The sequence below is a fragment of the Microtus oregoni genome, unplaced genomic scaffold (assembly GCF_018167655.1).
Source record: "Microtus oregoni isolate MIOR12 unplaced genomic scaffold, Mior012 000018F_ref0000195, whole genome shotgun sequence".
Classification (NCBI taxonomy): Eukaryota; Metazoa; Chordata; class Mammalia; order Rodentia; family Cricetidae; genus Microtus; species Microtus oregoni.
The window spans coordinates 40,372,206-40,390,129 of NW_024543077.1; the positions used below are offsets into that span (position 1 = coordinate 40,372,206).

A 17,924-nucleotide genomic window follows, 5' to 3' on the forward strand; every position below is an offset into this window, starting at 1 on the left:
GTCTGAGTTCCCACACGGCTTTCTCAATGCGACCCTTGTGAAACAGAACCCACAAGGTCCGTATTCAAAGCAGGGCCGTTGGTGGGCAGCACCTGTGCGGGGAGGGTCTCTAGGAACAGAGATCTTGTGTGTGCGTTTGGCTAATCATTTTATTAATGTTTCAAAATTATAAATATTACTCTGCACAAATTGGATAGAATTTCCTTCCTCAATCAGCCCCAAACATGTAGGATGCTTATGTGTGCTTCTGATTCCTGATTCTTTTTTTCCTTTTAAGCACTGGGGAAAAACAGAAAATCTTTATTTTTTTTCTTCCTCTGAAAACTAGAACCCACACATCTCAGAGCAGTAAATTCATATGCTAAAATGTTGCAAACAAAAAGTGAAGTGTTCTGCAAATTCTGAATGACTGGAACTGGAGGTAATATTATACATATGGTTGTGAGTGTGTGTGTGTGTGCGTGTGTGTATTTGAGAGTAGGAAGTAGAAGCCAAGCCAAATGAGTCGTTGAAGCTGGCACGATGACTCTTTAACTGTGTTCATGTGACAACATGATCAGAGGCTGAGATTTTTCTGCTAGGGGCCAAACTGAGTGCTAAACGCTAACAGGAAGAAATCCATTCTCTAGCAAATAGCTTAGATTCCAAGTGTGGCGAGGCCATTCACAAGGTAAAGGCCGGAGAGTTGTGAGTTCAAAGCCAGCCTGGATTACACAGTGAAACAGAGGCTGGGAAGGCAACTCAGTAGTAAGGTGTTTGTCTAACATGCACCAAGCTCCACCCTCATCAACACTCACACATACACCACCACAGACACAGATACACCATACATACAGACATACCGTACAGCACACACAAAGACCTCACACACACATACATGCAGACTTACCACACACACACACACACACACCACAATCCATATACACACACACACACCATACATACAGACATACCACACACATACACACACACACACATACACACTGCACAAGTCATAAAAACAATCCACATTCCAAACACTACTGTGACTACACATATTAATTCATTTATATCTCCCAACTTTGCAGCATGGGTGGTAAGACTTCTTCCTCTTATTTTAAGGAAGAAATGGAGGCTTAGACCTTACTAAAGGGAGCTGGGGAAATCCTGTGGAGGACGGGGAGGAAAGATTGTAGGAGCCAGTGAGGTCAAGGATACCACAAGAAAATCCACAGAATCAACTAACCCGGGCTCATCGGAGTTCACAGAGACTGAACGGACAACCAGAGAGCCTGCAGGGGACTGACCTAGGCCCTCTACATATATGTTACAATTGTGTACCTTGGCCCCCTGTTAGACACCTAACAGTGGGAGCGGGGGCTGCCTCTGACTCCACTACCAAAAAAAGAGCCCCCATTACTCCTACAGGATTACCCCATCCAGTCTTAACAGGAGAGGAGGGGCCTAGTGTCGCTGCAACATGTTATACCATGGCTGGCTGATATCATGGGAGGTCTGCCCTTTTCTGAAGGGAAACAGAGGAACGGATAGGCACACACACACACACACACACACGACTGCGAGGAGAGAAAGGAGGGGAAAGTTTGGGATGTAAAAAAAAAAGTTACCAAAAGACATCCAGCAGAAGTGGTGCACACCTTTAATTAATCCCAGCACTCAGGAGGCAGAGGCAGGCGGATCTCTGTGAGTTCAAAGCCAGCCTGGTCTACAGAGTGATTCTAAGGTAGCCAAGACTACACAGAGAAACCCTGTCTTGAAAAACAAAACAAGAGAACAACAAAAAGAAGAGGATGAGAAGGAGGAGGAGGAGAGGAAGAAGCTGTTACCAAGGGAAACCAGTCCCATTCTGGGCCCCTTCTCTCTTCTCACCTGAGGTTGAATAGTGTTCTGCTCCTTGTTCCTTCCGCTTATCCTCTTAACAACGTCAGTATGCAGAAGTCCCAGCCATGACACTTCAACCCACACCGTTCTCCCTCGTCACAACAGAGACTATTACTCTCTTAAAGGTTTTTATGGTAGGGAGAGGAAAGTTTGGGGCAGCCCAGGCTGGCTTTGAATTTGCTGTTTGACTGTAGGATCTCGAACTCCTGATCCTCCTGCCTCCACTTCCCATGGGCTGGAATTACAAGTCTGGATGAAACTCAGAAGAGTCAGGCAGGCAGTACATACTCGGAGCTCCCTGGAGACATCAAGGCAACACTCGCAACACACACCAGAGCAATCAGCACCAACTCCCAGCCCATCCATGACCTTTGCTCTTTTAGGGTCTATTTGTACAAGAAACACAGGTACAGCATCATTCGGCCCTCCGCAGACAGCAGTTCTGATACCGGTCACTTTGGTTTTGTGTTTCAACTTTCTCCAGGCGCCAAAGGCTCTGAAATTACCTCCTATTTCAGAAGAATCACCCAGAGTCTTCAACCCCCTGAGGAGCCGTTTTAAAACCAATGAACCCCCAATGGAGCTCTTCATTATCCCAATGGAGATTCATTTCCATGCCCCACGGGCCCCCAAAGAAAAGGCCTGCAGGAGAGGTAGGTCCCCTGCTGACGACACTTCTGAGGAACTTGGTCAAGTCAGAAAGGGTTAGAAGTCAGGATCCCTGCCGGTCCAACCTTTACAGAAGTGGTGGCTGAGTTCCTTCTCAGAAAAAGAGGAAACAAAGGAAAATCCATACCGGATTCAGTTGTATATGCTGAGCCTTTCATGCTTCTAAATTAGGAAAAGAAGACAGACAGATACATAAATAACTCCTTATTTATGTATGCCTTAGATAGTATAAATGCTCTGGAAGCTTACAAAAGAATTATGTAATACCAAAAATAAGCAACTAAAAATGGAAATGGGGGGAAATTGTCCTACTTGAGGATTACTATGGCAAAACACCACCACCAAAAGCAATTTGGAGAGGAAAGGGTTTCTATTGCTCACATACCCAGTCACATTTCCTCCATTGAGGAGAAAGCAAGGCAGGGCAAACAGGGCAGCAACCTGCAGGCAGGAGCTGCTGCAGCGGCCATGGAGGAGAGCTGCTTACTGACTTGCTCCCCATGGCTTGCTCAGTCTGATTTGTTATAGAATCCAGGACTAGCAGCCCAGCAATGGCACCACCCAACAGGGGCTGGGCCCTCCCCCATTGATCACTAATTAAGAAAATGCCCTACAGCCTGATCTCATGGAGACATCTTCTCAGTTGAGGGTCCTTCCTTTCAGATGACTCTAGCTTGTGTCAAGATGACATAAAACTACCCGGGACAAAAAGCTTGATTAAAAAGATCAGAGAGATGGATATTATCAGACAACTTGGATGAAGTTAAGGCTTTAGGTTAAACATTAGATTTATTTAACTGAATTACCTAGCAACCAAACTAAAAGCAATTATTGGCTATTTGGACCTTTGTTTTATAAAAAGAAAAAATTTGCCCAAAAGAGTCTCCTTTTTTATTTTTGTTTTTTGATTTTTTTCAAGACAGTGTTTCCCAGTAGCTGTGGAGCCTGTCCTGGAACTAGCTCTGTCAACCAGGCTGGCCTCAAACTCACAGAGATCCACCTGTCTCTGCCTCCCAAGTGCTGGGATTAAAGGCATGCGCCACCACCGCCGGCTAATCCTTTTGATTTTTAAAATTATTTCATTATCTAAAATACAATCTCAACAGTCTCTGTCAGGAAAAGGCTTCTGTTCTTTCTAAGAGGATCTCTGTGAGAACATGATCTAGGAGAACAGGTCTAACTGAAGTAGGCACCCAGAGGAGGAGACTCGAGAGTCCCCACTCCCGTGCCGGCCCATGCCATAGGGGAAATTCCCTAACTAAGCTGTTTGGCTGTGACCTTGCTTAACAGGGATTCTTGCTCCTGGGATCTCACTGGTCACTTTGGGACAAAAAATAACCCCCATTTTAAGGGACTCGGAGCTTCTAGAAACTTCAACAGAAATTACTTCCGATTTCTTATAGAGTATCAACTTCTGGAAATTTTACAGGAGATTATTTTGTTGAATTTCTTGGGGAATGTGTCCCTCCTCAGCATCACCCAAAGATGGAGAGAGGAAGGGAGGGAGGGGAAGATGAGGGGAGGGAGGGGCAGTCTGGCTTGGGCTGTGGCCCTTCCCTGGAACCAATCACTGTGGCTAAGATAATGTAGTCCTTTTATAATCCAAGCTCAATCACATGGTCAACCCTGGAGTCACAGAATGGATACAGATTTACCCAAACCCCATCATGCAAGCAAGGAAGAGATGGGTCTCCACAAAGACAAGGCTCGTGCCAGAAACAACTTACTTTTCTTTGCCTTCTAGGTGCTCAGCACCCTGACTCCGATCCAGAACCAGAAGAAGCCACAACTTTATGGCAGCCTCAGCTGAAGCATCTGTACTTAGAAAGGCCCAGGGGGATAACTGTGCATCTCCCAGTGGCCAGTGGCCAGGACACACCCTCACCTCAAGGTAGTTCCTTTCTCCCTCCAGCACCTCACAGGAACCTCACTCTAAAAGGAGACAAGACAAGACACAGGAGGGTCCTCCACAGAGAGAAAATCTTTCGGGGAGGTTAGTTCACCCCCAGCCTCTTGAAGACGGCTGTTTTTTCCTGGCAGTCACTGCCTTAACCCCACGAGCTTCAACACAACTAACAGCATCTAGCTTGCAAATTACTTACTCGCTGAATCAGCTCTCCATAATATTTTCTGGTTACATTGGTAAAACAGAGCTAACCTGACCATGTGTAGCATTTAGTTCTCACCTGTCTTCAGGGTCTTTTAACCTCTAAGAATTGTCTTGGCATGGTTTTGTCCTGTCCTGTGGATTGTTGTTGTTGCTGACATAGTTGAGTTTAAGTTTGGCTTGGTTTGGGATTTTGTTGTTGTTGTTGTTTGTGGTGTTCTGTTTGTTTAGTTGGTTGGTTTGGTTTTGGTTTGGTTTATTAAAACAGGGTTTCTCCGTGTAGCCCTGGCTGTCCTGGAACTAGCTCTGTAGACCAAGCCAGCCTTAAACTCAAAGATCCACCTGCCTCTGCGTCCCAAGTGCTGGGATTAAAGATGTGTACACCAACCACCGCCAAACTTGGTTTGGTTTTTTGAGATGGAATCTCATGTAGAAATATTGCCCAAGCTGTCTCCAAACTCACTGTGTATCTGAGGATGACCTTGAACTGTTGATCCTCCTGTTCTATCTCTCCAAACTCACTGTGTATCTGAGGGTGACCTTGAACTACTGATCCTTCTGTTCTATTATTGATCCTCCCATTCTATTATTGATCCTCCTGTTCTATCTCACGAGTGCTAGAACACCCAGTTGCTCATGGGTACATCAGGTTTCTGAGTTAGTTCTTATGACATCAGTGACAGCGTGTTCCATAGGAAGTGACACAAACTGTATTTGGTCGAAGATGGTGTCTGCCAGATTTTTCCACTGTGAAAATACTGTCAGGAATGGTGGCTTACACCTCTAAACCCACTTGGGTGGCAAAGGCAGGTAGGCGGATCCCTATGAGTTCAAGGCCAGCAATGGTGTGGGAGGTCCTTCTGTCTATGTGTTGCTTTTATTGGTTAATGAATAAAGAAACTGCTTTGGCCTGTAGCAAGGCAGAACTTCGCTAGGCAGGGGAAGCTAAACTGAATGCTGAGAAAGAAGTCAGAGTCAGTGAGAAGCCATGGAGCCCTGCCAGAGATAGACACTGGATGGAACTTTATTTGGTAACCCACAGCCATGTGGCAATACAGAGCTTAATAGAAATGGGTTAAATTAAGATGTAAGAGTTAGCCAATAAGAAGCTATAGCTAATGGGCCAAGCAGTGATTTAATTGATACAGTTTCTATGTGGTTATTTTGGGGCTGAGCAGTCAAGGAACAAACAAGTGGCTTGCTACAACAAATTGGCGCCCATTTGTTGACAGAGGTTTCTGTCCTGCCCACTCCCGTAGTCATTAAGTCCCAACGAAACACACAGAGGTCTACATTAATTATAAACTGGTTGGCCTATTACTCAGTTAGTTCTTATTAACTCTTACATCTTACATTAACTCATAATTCTTATCTGTGTTAGCCACGTGACTTGGTCCCTTTTATCAGACAGTCAGTCTCATCTTGCTTCCTCTGTATCTCGGTGACGCCTGCAGACTGACTCTTTCCTCTTCCCAGAATTCTCCTGCTCTCATTGCCCCACCTCTACTTCCTGCCTAGCTGCTGGATAATCGCGTTTCATTAAAATACAAGTAACAAATCTTTACAGGGTACGAGACCATTGTCCCACAGCAAGCCTGGTCTACATAGTGAGTTCCAGGACAACCAGGGCTATGTAGAGAGACCCTGCCTAAGGAAGGAGGGGAAAAGTACTTCTTCTTTTTATAATTAATAAATACCCTGTGAAATTTTGAGATTTCACATGAAGCCAACTTTTAAGCCTAAGTGCAACAATGTATCAAATATGAAAAAAAGACTGTCATCATCTCTAACAGACAAACCAAGCTTTTGCAGGTGTGGTCCCAGGTCCTGTCACCCCAGAGAGCAGTCCATACTGCAGTGGAGAAGAGAGAACAGAGATGAAGGGTTAAAACATACTTTCTGGAGTATGTTTTCAATCAGTCCTGTGACCTTCTGTCTACCATCTGGAGGGTGGTATAGTTGGCCCTCCAAATCAATATGTTTACTCTGCATCCACAGATTCAACCACCTACAAATCAAAAGTATTTGCGGAGGGGAATCAACTGTACTAAACACCCACTCTATTTTTATTTTTTTGCTATTCTCCCCTAAACAGTACAATATAACAACTATTTGCATAGCATTTACATTGTATCAGATATTATAAGGAACCTAGAGACAAGTATACAAGGGGACTCATGTAGATTATGAGTAAATGCTAAATGCCACCTTACATAAGGGACATAGTGAGGATATGAGTGTAGTGATACTTTGTGTTTTTAACAAATAAAGCTTGCCTGAAGATCAGAGTGCAGAGCTAAGCCACTAGAGGCCAGGCAGTGGTGGCCAAACCTTTATTCCCAGTATTCAGGATTAAAGTGCCGCACCTTTAATCCCAGCACTAAGGAGGTGGAGACAGGAGTGATGTGTTTAGGCAGAGAGAGGAATATAAGGCGGAAGGAGACAAGAGCTCAGTGCAGTCTGGAGATGCAGTCTGAAGACAGGATCGCCCTTTTGGTCTGAGGATTCGATAGAGGTAAAATGTCTCTCTAGTGGCCAGCTGCTCTGCTTCTCTGATCTCTCAGCTTTCACTCCCTAATATGTGATGCCATGTTTTTATTAAAAGCAATTATATTTCATGCTATATACCGGTATCCAGTCTATCCTGAATCAATACATCTGTACTTTGTTCACAATATAGCTTGAGAAGGGAATGTGATCATTGGTTTTGTCATCAGAAATCTGAATCCAGCTGGGTAGGGTAGCATAGGCCTGTGATCCCAGCATTTGGGAAACTGAGGCAGAGAGACCACACTTTAAGGCCAGACTGGGCTACACAATCAGATACTGTCTCAAAAGGAAAGAAAACTGTTATCTTATAATCAAAATCCCCTGAGCCTTCAGACTAGGGAGTCTGCAGTCTCTTGGGCTCGTCCCCATCTCTGGGTCCCGTCTATGAAAGAGTCACAGCTACCACTTCCCCACTCCTCCCCTCGAGGAAGGGCTCCTGTTCTCACCAAGAGCAATTTCACTCTTCAGCTCCCTTCCCTGGAGCAGGTCTGGAAGGGAGAAACAGAGCTGGAAACAAACAAAACCATTATCCCCGACACCAGCAACTATCAACTAAGCCAGAAAAGCCACGAACTGGTCTTCCTGATTCCAGAGCTTTTACACTCATGAGTGTCCCCTTTTGCTTTAGGAGATGGTGATATCCTGGTCCAGAGCGAGGACCAACCAGTGGGTCTCCTACTCCCAATTAAAGAACGCAAAAGTTCAAAGGTCCAGAGGGACATGGACAGCCCCAGGACCTCAGGTGGCCCAAGAGAGAGAGCACTGCCAGAAAAAACAAGTAATCATTCTGGGGTGTGTGGAAACTGTACCCCATTCTTTTCTGTGGCTCCTGTCTAGATTCCCCATCAAAAGGGGAAATGGTGGTATTCCCAGTTGTATTGGTGAAATAAATGTTCGGCCGTCCCCCTAAAGAATCTGACTTGTTTGGAGAGTTTGCTGCACCAATATACACCAGCGACCTGTTTCCTCCCTCCGGCAGTCACACGTGATGACATGGCTCCCTGAACTCCTGTGCCGCACACACCTGGGTTCAGTAGACATACTTAACACTGCTGCAGCCAGAACCCTCCCTGGGCACAGGAACCTGTGGACCTGACGGTAGATAAAGCTTCCAGAGGGAAATCACCCTCCAGGCCAGGGCGGACTTGAGGCCTGTTCCCGGGAGGGAAAAGATGCTGCCTTCCTACTGTAGGGTGAGGCAGGGCAAACCATGTCCTCTGTGACTGGGGAGTGACCGAGATCAAATGCAACACCGCAAGACAGTGCAGGGGCAGCGGGGACAGGGCTTAGAACAAGGCAGTGCAGGAAGCAAATGTTGCCAAGAGTCTGAATTACCCTAAAAATCTCAAGAGGAGCCGTCCTGGAAACTGACAGTCAGTCATCAAAGAGATACAGCTGAGAGACTGAAGAGTCAGCTCAGGGATTAAGAGCATTTGCTCTTTCAGGGGATTCCTGGCCTGTTCCCAGCACCCAAGTGTCTGTAACCCCAGTTCCAGGGGATCTGGAACCCTCTCCTGGCCTCCTCAGGCACCAGGCATGCACATAGCATATATGCATACATGTAGGCAAAACACTCATACACATAAAATAAAACCAATAAATAATAAATCTTAATCTGTTTTTTAAATGCAGCCCACGCTCCTCAGAGCCTTCCTTCCCTCCTCCCACAGAGCTTTGGGCCATGTTCTCCTCTGGGGAGCACCACATGAAGGAGTTAGCCATGTGGAAGGAAGAAGGAACAACTCTCACTGAGGGAACAGGGGGCTGAGAGCCGCAGGGAGACAACAGCTAGACTCCTATCCTTTCTTTCGTGATACTTGGAAACAGGCTATTTAAATCAGCTGCTCTCTCCCTGCCCCCATCTGTCTCTCCTTCCACCTCTCATTCTGTCCCCAAAGCACGTGAGGTTGAATTCTCAGAAGCATAAATTAAATATGTAAGTCAATAACTCCGTTCTGTGTTTTCAGTTTCTGTGTTTAGGGTTGAGGTAGTCACAATCAAACCCCTTCTTTCCCTCCCCTCCTTTCTCCACAAACGCTGTTGAGCCTTTTTTTTTCTCAGTTTTATCTCCTTATCCATGATACAAATGGCCCAAGCTTAACTACTCTCCCTTCTTCACCAAGGGCCACCCTGGAGGTTAATAGCCCCAGAAAAATTACAGCACACACATACACACACACACACACACACCTAGTCTTGGAGATTCTCATAAAGGGAGGATGTTATTAGACGAGAATAACACAGCCATAACTGAGACAAGGAATCCCAAGTGTATACGCTGGGTGTGTGTGCATGTGTGTGAGTGTACGAACGGTCACGGATCTCAGAGTGTGTGACGGTATATGTATGTCCATTTCAGTACATGTGTGTGTTGTGTGCGTGATGCATGCCTATATGTGTCTAAGCATACGACAGTGCATGTCTGAGGTGCATTCAAGCCTGCAACAGAGTGCATGTTTCAGTGCATTGTGCCCTTGTTGGAATGTGACATGTGTATAAGCTTGCATGCCTGCATGTATATGGCTGTGCGTATGTATGTTTGTCTTTTGGGAGTATGCATGTGTATGCACACGTGTTTGTACCTTTATGCACATTTATATGCTTGCAAGTGAATTATGCATTTGCCCCTCAGCATCCCCTCCAGCTGGAGGCCTGGCTTACTGCTGCCCCTTTGCCTTGGAAGCAGGAAAAGTAAGAGTAATATGATATGAACTATATTTAGCCCTTGTCCCTGGTTTCTGTCACAGACTTAAAAACCCATGGAATTTCCAGATAGAAGTTTCTTCTTGCTCATGGGGAAACCTCTCTGAAAATGATGAAGTTTACACTAAGGGGGTCACATATGCTCAGAGAGGGTACAGAAGCTCCCAGACCCTGCCCTGTGCACCTCATCATCTGGCTGTTGGGCTATACTCCTTCTAACACATTAGTAAACCTAGGGCCTTCTGTGAGTGTCTAAGAAAGTATCAATTTCAAGAAGGGAATCATGGAAGCCCCACTCATAACCGGTGGGTTAGAAGCACAGGCCACAAATGGGGGCTTGCAGTCCACAGTTAAAATGGGGAGAGCCTTGTGGATCTAAGCCTTGAACCTGAGGAATTTGATGGTAACTCCAGATAGCAGTGGCAGCAATAGCCAGAAGTACAGGAAGCTCCATTGTTGTCTGCTAGAGGATTGCTTGGTGAGAGGGGAACCAGGCTTTTTCTGTGCTGGGACAGAGAACAGAGGAGAAACGTACATTTTCCTTTCATAGTAAGTTTACATAAACCTTGAGTCTTTGCAAGTGACCAAGGGACAGATGGCTTCTCTGTGCATCCTGGGCTACAATTCCTGTGTAGTCCCAGAGCTCAGTCCTAGCCTGTGATCACACAGTGCAATGCCACACAAAGGCATCTAGGAAAGAAAAAGCAAAAGCAATCACCAAATCCTGTACCCAGGCTACGCTCGACTGGAGAGTGTCCCCCTGGCCTAGCCCTGCTACTCCCATCCAGACTCTGCATGGGTGTGGTGTGGCTCGTGGAAGCCCCTTTATTTCCACCTCATCCTGGCCCCCAGAAGACAGGGCCTAGACAATAAGCCCCCTGTGCTGAGTGCCTTGGTGAACCCTGGCAACCGGAGAACACACAAGCATCTCCAGTAACAGCCCATCTGGGCTTAGAGCAGCACAGCCAGGCTCGGCCTCCCTCACCTGCACTAGGGCTAATGCTGTTCGCACGTATGTTTATTTTCAAGAAAACTCCAGAAATCCCACACTGGGACACTTCTTGCTGAGTACGGATGGTGAAAACTCCCACCAGTCTCTCGCGAGGCGCATGGGTACAGAGGTGCTTCCACTGAAACAAGGTAAGATAACACACACTCCAGGGCAGGCTTGTGTTCAGAGGAGAATGTTTTACCTTTGGTTTCCAAAGGCTCCCAGTGGCAGCAGAAGACAAGAAGCAGCCAGCTTCTCCCACTCCCTGACACAGAGGTTCCTCTGTGGTCCAGACACAATAACCCTATGTTCAAGGAACAAGTTCCCTCTTGCCAGAATATCTGGAGATAGGAGTTGCAGAGGGATGGCTTGGGAGAACTCTAGTGTGCCCATGCTGGTGCCTTGATCAGGATGATAAAGCCCTTTTGGTATTTGCCCAAATGAAACACGGCCTCTTCTCTTCTTTCCAACCACGCTCCCGAGGTGGAGTGGTTAATTGGTAATCCATTCAGGCATCCTCGTTATGTGTGTTCGTTCACCGCTGTGAGTCACCTGGCCCCTGACAGACAGCAGGGCAGTTTCCAAAACCTCTTTTGGCACAGCAACCTTTTGGAAAAGAGACGCTGGCTCTGGGCAATAGCCATTTTGCAAAGGAAAAAAAAAGAAATAAGTCAGAGGGTGATGAGTGTTAAACCTCCCCAGAAACCATCAGGATGGGCTTGCATGGGCTGTGCAGCCAGCAGGCCCCTTGATGAGGAAGATTAAAAGCTGCACGCATGGGTGAATTACGTCACAACTATCTTAATGAGCAGGTCCTGGATTCAGGGCCAGATTTCCATGGCCCTGGCTTGTCCTCTGTGTAGCCTGGTGATGTTTTCTGTGTTCTCAGTTGCTCACCCAAAAGGGCAAGACACACACACAGACGCACACACGGCGTGGGGGAGAGCAGAGAGCCATCCCCCTGACTGCATCTCATAGCCTGTGTCCGTTGCTGCAAGTTCCACCCATTGTAGGAATTTCTGGGAAGTGTGATGCGTTTGCTTCTGAACTCAGCACCCGAGAACTCCCATCAGCATTTGGGTTATCCCAGAAAATGACTTTTTAAATATCTTGGGTCTGAGTCTGTTGGAGCAGGAGTGAGACAGTTGGGACAGCTGTTGGGACAGCAGGGAAGTAAAGGGGACTTTCACCTGCCTCACATTTGCCCAGAAGAAATAGTTTCTCTTTGGACAATTCAAAAGCAACCAGCAGAGACAGAAATGTTTTTGGTTTTTGGTTTTTGTTGTTGTTGTTGTTTTGTTTTTTTGTTTTTTCGAGACAGGGTTTCACTGTAGTTTTAGAGCCTATCCTGGAACTAGCTCTTGTAGATCAGGCTGGCCTCGAACTCACAGAGATCTGCCTGCCTCTGCTCCCCTCCCTGAGTGCTGGGATTAAAGGTGTGCGCCACCACTGCCCAGCTCGAGACAGAAATGTTGAAGCATTATGTTGGCTGTGGCCACAGTAGTTATGATGCATCAGATGCTTCAGTATCCCCAGCTCCCATCACGGTTCCTAACACAAGAAGCGGGGTCACAGCAACTGTTCGCTGAAAAAGAGTTCAGGGACTGGAATGGACTCAGGGAAGCGTGTTTGATTGGCACACACAGAGTACCGAGTTTGAGTCCCAGCAAACCCCAATTTCAGAGCTAGAAGGAAAAATAAAACTTAGGCTAAGTAAATGGGGACTTGCCTGCATCTTCTCCTAGTCCTAAGGACAACTCACTCAATCTGCTTGCTTCTCAAATTCAAAAGCATCCGTTGGGGCTGGAGAGATGGCTCAGTGGTTAAGAGCATTGCCTGATCTTCCAAAGGTCCTGAGTTCAATTCCCAGCAACCACATGGTGGCTCACAACCATCTGTAAAGAGGTCTGGTGCCCTCTTCTGGCCTGCAGACATGCACACAGACAGGATATTGTATGCATAATAAATAAATAAATTTAAAAAAAACCATCCGTTGTGCTCTTGTTGAATGAATCAGCTAGGCAGTCTCTCTCCATCTCTTCCTCAGCGTGCTTGGTTGACCTTCAGTCTTAAAGATAACTAGATGGTGCTTCAAAAGGTGAAATAATATTTATTTTTTTTCTTCTTGGTTTTTCAAGACAGGGTTTCTCTGTGTAGTCCTGGCTGTTCTGGAATTCTCTCTGTAGACCAGGCTGGCCTCAAACTCACAGAGATCCACCTGCCTCTGCCTCCCAAGTGCTGGGATTAAAGTTGTGCGCCACCACTGCCCGGCATGAGAAAATATCTTAAACTCACATCCTCCTACAATGATCCAAAGAACAGGTCTACCTTTCTAAGAGATTCCATTCATTGAAGCATGTTTTTTGAGGCTGTACTGGTTTTATTTTATGGATTTCAGATTTTGCCTGCATCCGTGTCTGTACACCAGGTGCATGCAGTGCCCTCAGAGGCCAAAAGAAGGAGTCAAATCCTCTGGAACTGGAGTTGCAGATGGTTGTGAGCAATATGTGCTGAGAGTTGAACCCTGGTCCTCTGGAAGAGCAGTCAGTGTTCTTAACTGCTGAACCATCTCTCCAGCCCCTGAAGGGTATTTTTATTGTTATTCCGAGTTGTTTGTGGATCTGGGGGGGGGGGGGTTGATCTTTAGATCTTTGGTTTGATCTGACAAAGAATATATTGAAAGCCCTTTCCCCTTTGCAAAAGACTCTGAAAACCCGGCTTTGCTCAGATGCTCAGACCCACCTTTTAAATTTTATTTTACTTACTTGTTTTCATTTTGGTGCTAGGAATGGAATCCAGGGCCTCCCACACACGAGGCAAGAGATCCACTATTGACTACATCCCAGATGCAATGTCCCACCTCCCTCTCAGTATCATCTCCCACACATTCCCGCCTGCCCTCCAGTGACCCCTCCATCATCCCTTGATGTCCCAAATGTTCAGTTTCTGGTCTTCTCTCTCCAGGCACTTTCCTGAGTCACTCCCCCCCCCAAATATTTAGACAAGCTCTAAGTTCATCTTTTCTAGGACATTTCCCTGAGTAATTTCACCTCTCTCCGTACAACCACCTAGATGCAACCTCGCGGCTTTCCTCTCTCTCAGTCCCACCTTTGTGATTTTGGATTTTTCTGCATCTGTTTTCAGTTTGGCTCACTAATGTATGAGTCCCAGGGAAACCTCCTCTCTTTATCCTGCGTCCAAGAAATGCGTGTTGATTGACTGAATATCCCAGGTGCCACACAGGAAAGTTCTTGGGGGAACACAGTTGGATTTTTTTTAATATTAAAAAAAAAATCTTAAGAGGAAATATGATATGTCTGATCTTCCCGAAACTGTAAGGCTCTGTCAACAAGCATTTGGGAATAAATTCTTAGGCAATTAGATCATGATAGTTTTGCTTTCAGACAGCAGAGAGAGATGAATATAACCTTTAAAAGAAGGAGAAGGGGGAAAGATGTCAAGACTAGAGCTGTAATTTGGCTCTCTCGCTCATGTTGGGTTATATTGCGACACTCCCAGAATTCAAAGGTTTAGTTAAGGAAAAGCTGGCTTGGAAGCGTCTAAGTCAAACACTGGTTACGCTCTCTGGATTGCTTATCCCTGATACAAATCCTCAAATATTCTTCCTGTCCCGCCGCCAGCAGCATGCATTTCCTCTGCAGAGTTCTTCTCTCCACTGGTTTCACACTGAGAGATATCCAAAGACGTCTGTGCCAAGAATTCAAGTTGGAACCTCAGGTTCCATACAGACTTCAATTCCTAATCCTTTCAGGGTTCTTAATTAGCATTCAGCCTTGCCCTAAACGGAGTTATTCAGCGCAAAGTGAGTTTTCCGCTTGCTTGTTTGTTTGTTTCACTCTTGCTGTTTTGTTTTGTTGTCTAATTGCAGCCTGTGACCTTTCCTGGTGTAGTGGTTTTAAGGCATGTCTACAAATTACTTGACATATCTCGCCTCAAAAGGATATAGTGGCTCATGCCTTATACTGATATGGACAGAAGTAAGGTATATGGCTTTGGAAACAGCGTCTGGTCTTAGCCCACTGTCTGGTGCTGTTTTAGTTAGAGGCTGTTGTTGTTGTTGTTGTGTTTTGTGTGGGATTTTATGTGCGTGTGTTTTGTTGTGTTTTGGGGGGGGTTGTTGTTGTTGTTGGGGGGGGTTGTTTGTTTGTTTCTGTGAAGAGCCACCATGACCACAGTAACTCCTATAAAGAAAGCATTTCATCGAAGGGGCTCACTTACAGTTTCAGAGGTTCAGTCTGTTATTATCATGGCAGAGAACATGTTGGCATGCAAGCAGACGTGTTGGAGGAGTAGCCAAGAGTCCTACATCTTGCAGGAAATCGACTGAGATACTTGGCAGTATCTGAGCATAGGAGACCTCAAAGCCCACTCCCACAGTGACACACTTCCTCCAACAAGACCATACCCACTCCAATAAAGCCAACACCTCTTAACTGTGCCACTCCTTCTGAGACTATGAGAGTCAATTATATTCAAACTGCCACATTCCACTCCTGGCCCCCATACGCTTGTAATAATATCATAATGCAAAAACGCATACTTCCAACACATAGTGGCATAGGATACACATTCCCATTCCAAAACGCAGGGAGAAGGGAGCGTAGCGAAGAAATAATGAACCAAAGCAGAACTGAAAAAAACAGGCCAATTACATTCAAACTACCATGGTTTCCATAACAGAATACATGAGACTGAGTGACCTGAAAAGAACAGAGACTTCTTTTGATCCATTGTTCCGGAGACTGGGGAATCCCAGAGCACTGTGTCAGCATCTGCCTGGTGGGGGTAAGGGGGAGCTTAGGATGAAGGAAAAGTCAACGGGATGCAAGTTAGTACCCTTGAGTCCTAAAACCCTTACTCCTACAGTGACTGACACACACTCAGGAGCTTGAGAATACCCTTCATCGCCTCAGAAATTAGCCTACCCCGGTGGGGGGAGTAAAGTCCAAACACCTCTGATGTTCTGACTGCTCTTCAGTTCTACAGCACAGGTAGGGATCAAATTGCAGTGTGAATAGGGTGGACATTTTGTAGATATTTTGTTGTTAGTTTGGTTTGGTCTGCGTCACTCTGGCTGGTCTGGAACTCATGGTCTTCCTGCCTCGGTCTCCAAGAGGCTAGTTCCAGGCTAGGCCTTTAGATTACTCCAAACTCCTCCCTGACATTGTAACTGGAACCTAGTGGTGACTGTACCAGAATCCCACTTTTCTGTCACTCCTAAATTCCTACCCCAAATTTGTGAAAGATAAGTGAGCTTTTTTGTTTTAACACACTAGTTTGAGGATAATTCATGTTGCAATAACAGATAACTCATTTTCTCTATTGAGCCCTGGGTCAGGCAGGGGCCTTTCTGTGTTGGAGGATATGGGTCTGAGCATGGTTTCCCTTGAGGGCTTAACTCTTAGCAGCTGTAGCCATAAAGATGGTGCCTTCCAATGAGTTTGTGTGAGGGAAAAAGAAAGACCCCTGAAGACAATGCCCACAGTCTTCGGTCTCACGACCCAATCTACCAGCTATGACTTTGGTGATCATGAATAAATAATTTCACTCCTTTGGACCACAGCCTCGTCCTGTGAACAAAAGAAAGTTGGTTTGGTATCCAATCCTCTTAGCATATGTCCCATGGTACACCACTGCCCGAGAAGATTATGGACAGCCTGCGATAGGAGAAGGGTTTGAGGGAGAATGTATTTGGGAACTACTAGAGTTTAAGCAGAGTCCTGATGGAGCAGCATTGCCTCCTTAGAGATGCAGAGCTATGCCTTTTCCCAAACTTGACTGATCACTGAACATTCTTTGTTTCTTAGCAATATGTTGCATGGGTCTAAACCTTTCTTTGCTTCCTCAGTGGGAACAGTTCTGCCCTCTAAGCTCGAAACAGGATCTCAGCGTTCACTAGGCTCTCACTGTTCTTGCTTTCCTTCTCCAAACCTCAGTTCTGAATCATACAGCCCACAGTACTTCCACCGCTGGGTGGGAAAAAGAAAAGGAAAGCAAAAAAAAAAAAAAAAGAACCCCATGTGGTAATAATTCACATTGTTCTCTTGCCCAATCAGTGTTTGGTAATAACCCATCAGAAAGAATGCTGGCAGATGTTATCAGTTCTGCTGATCCCAGATCGAAAGTTTGAATGAAGGAAAGTGTAGCTAGGTGTGGTTGTGGGACACCCCACCTTCCTGTACAGTGGAGGCTAGGAGGCTAAGAACTACACTTCCCAGGTAACATTTGCAGTAGCAGCTAGAAGGCTAAAAACTACATTTCCCAGGTAATATTGCAGCTCGGGGATTGAATGAAAAGTGTGCTCTGCCAGTTAGCCTTGCATGAGTTTTGGAGGGCGGAAGTGAGGCAGAGACATATAAGTTTGGGGCTACTTATGTTGGCACCAAACTCATGAAGACATTGTGCTGGAAGGCACTGTCTTAGTTAGGGTTTTATTGCTGTGAAGAGACACCATGACCATGGCAACTCTCATAAAGAAAAACATTTCATTGGGTTCATAGTTCAGAGGTTTAGTCCATTGTCATCACAGCAAGAAGCGGGACTGTGTTCAGGCAGACACTGTGCTGAAGAGCTAGCTGAGAGTTCTGTATCTGGAGCCACAGGCAGCAGGAAGAGAGAGAGCCACAGGGGCTGGCTTAAGCTTCTGAAACCTTAAAGCCTGCCCCCCAATGACACACTTCCTTCAACAAGGCTGCACTTCCAATAATATCACTCCCTGTGTCTCTGGGCGTCATTTTCTTTCAAACCACACAGGCAGTTTCAACCGGTTTACAGCCCTGTTTCTTCCATGACTACCTGGGTAGTTTCTGCCCTACACTTAATCCTGGCTGATAAGCAATCCTTATAGTGGCTGCTGGGGATTCCCATCAGCCTCAGCACAGGACTCAACCGGGTCTGTCTCATGCTTCAAAAGGGACAACTTGACCCAGTTTTCTTTTCTTTTTTTTTTTTTTGGTTTTTCGAGACAGGGTTTCTCTGTGGCTTTGGAGCCTGTCCTGGAAC

At 46.0% G+C, this 17,924-nt stretch overlaps 1 protein-coding gene across 1 annotated transcript in view; it reads left to right on the forward strand.

Moving 5' to 3' along the window:
* Positions 1-17,924, forward strand: part of LOC121459044 (uncharacterized protein KIAA2012 homolog) — a 102,929-nt gene that overhangs the window by 32,311 nt on the left and 52,694 nt on the right. The window contains exons 9-12 of the mRNA XM_041668545.1: positions 2,366-2,534; positions 4,295-4,441; positions 7,836-7,985; positions 10,940-11,050. Of these exons, the coding sequence (XP_041524479.1) occupies positions 2,366-2,534; positions 4,295-4,441; positions 7,836-7,985; positions 10,940-11,050 (577 nt within the window). The remainder of the gene's footprint in view (positions 1-2,365; positions 2,535-4,294; positions 4,442-7,835; positions 7,986-10,939; positions 11,051-17,924) is intronic.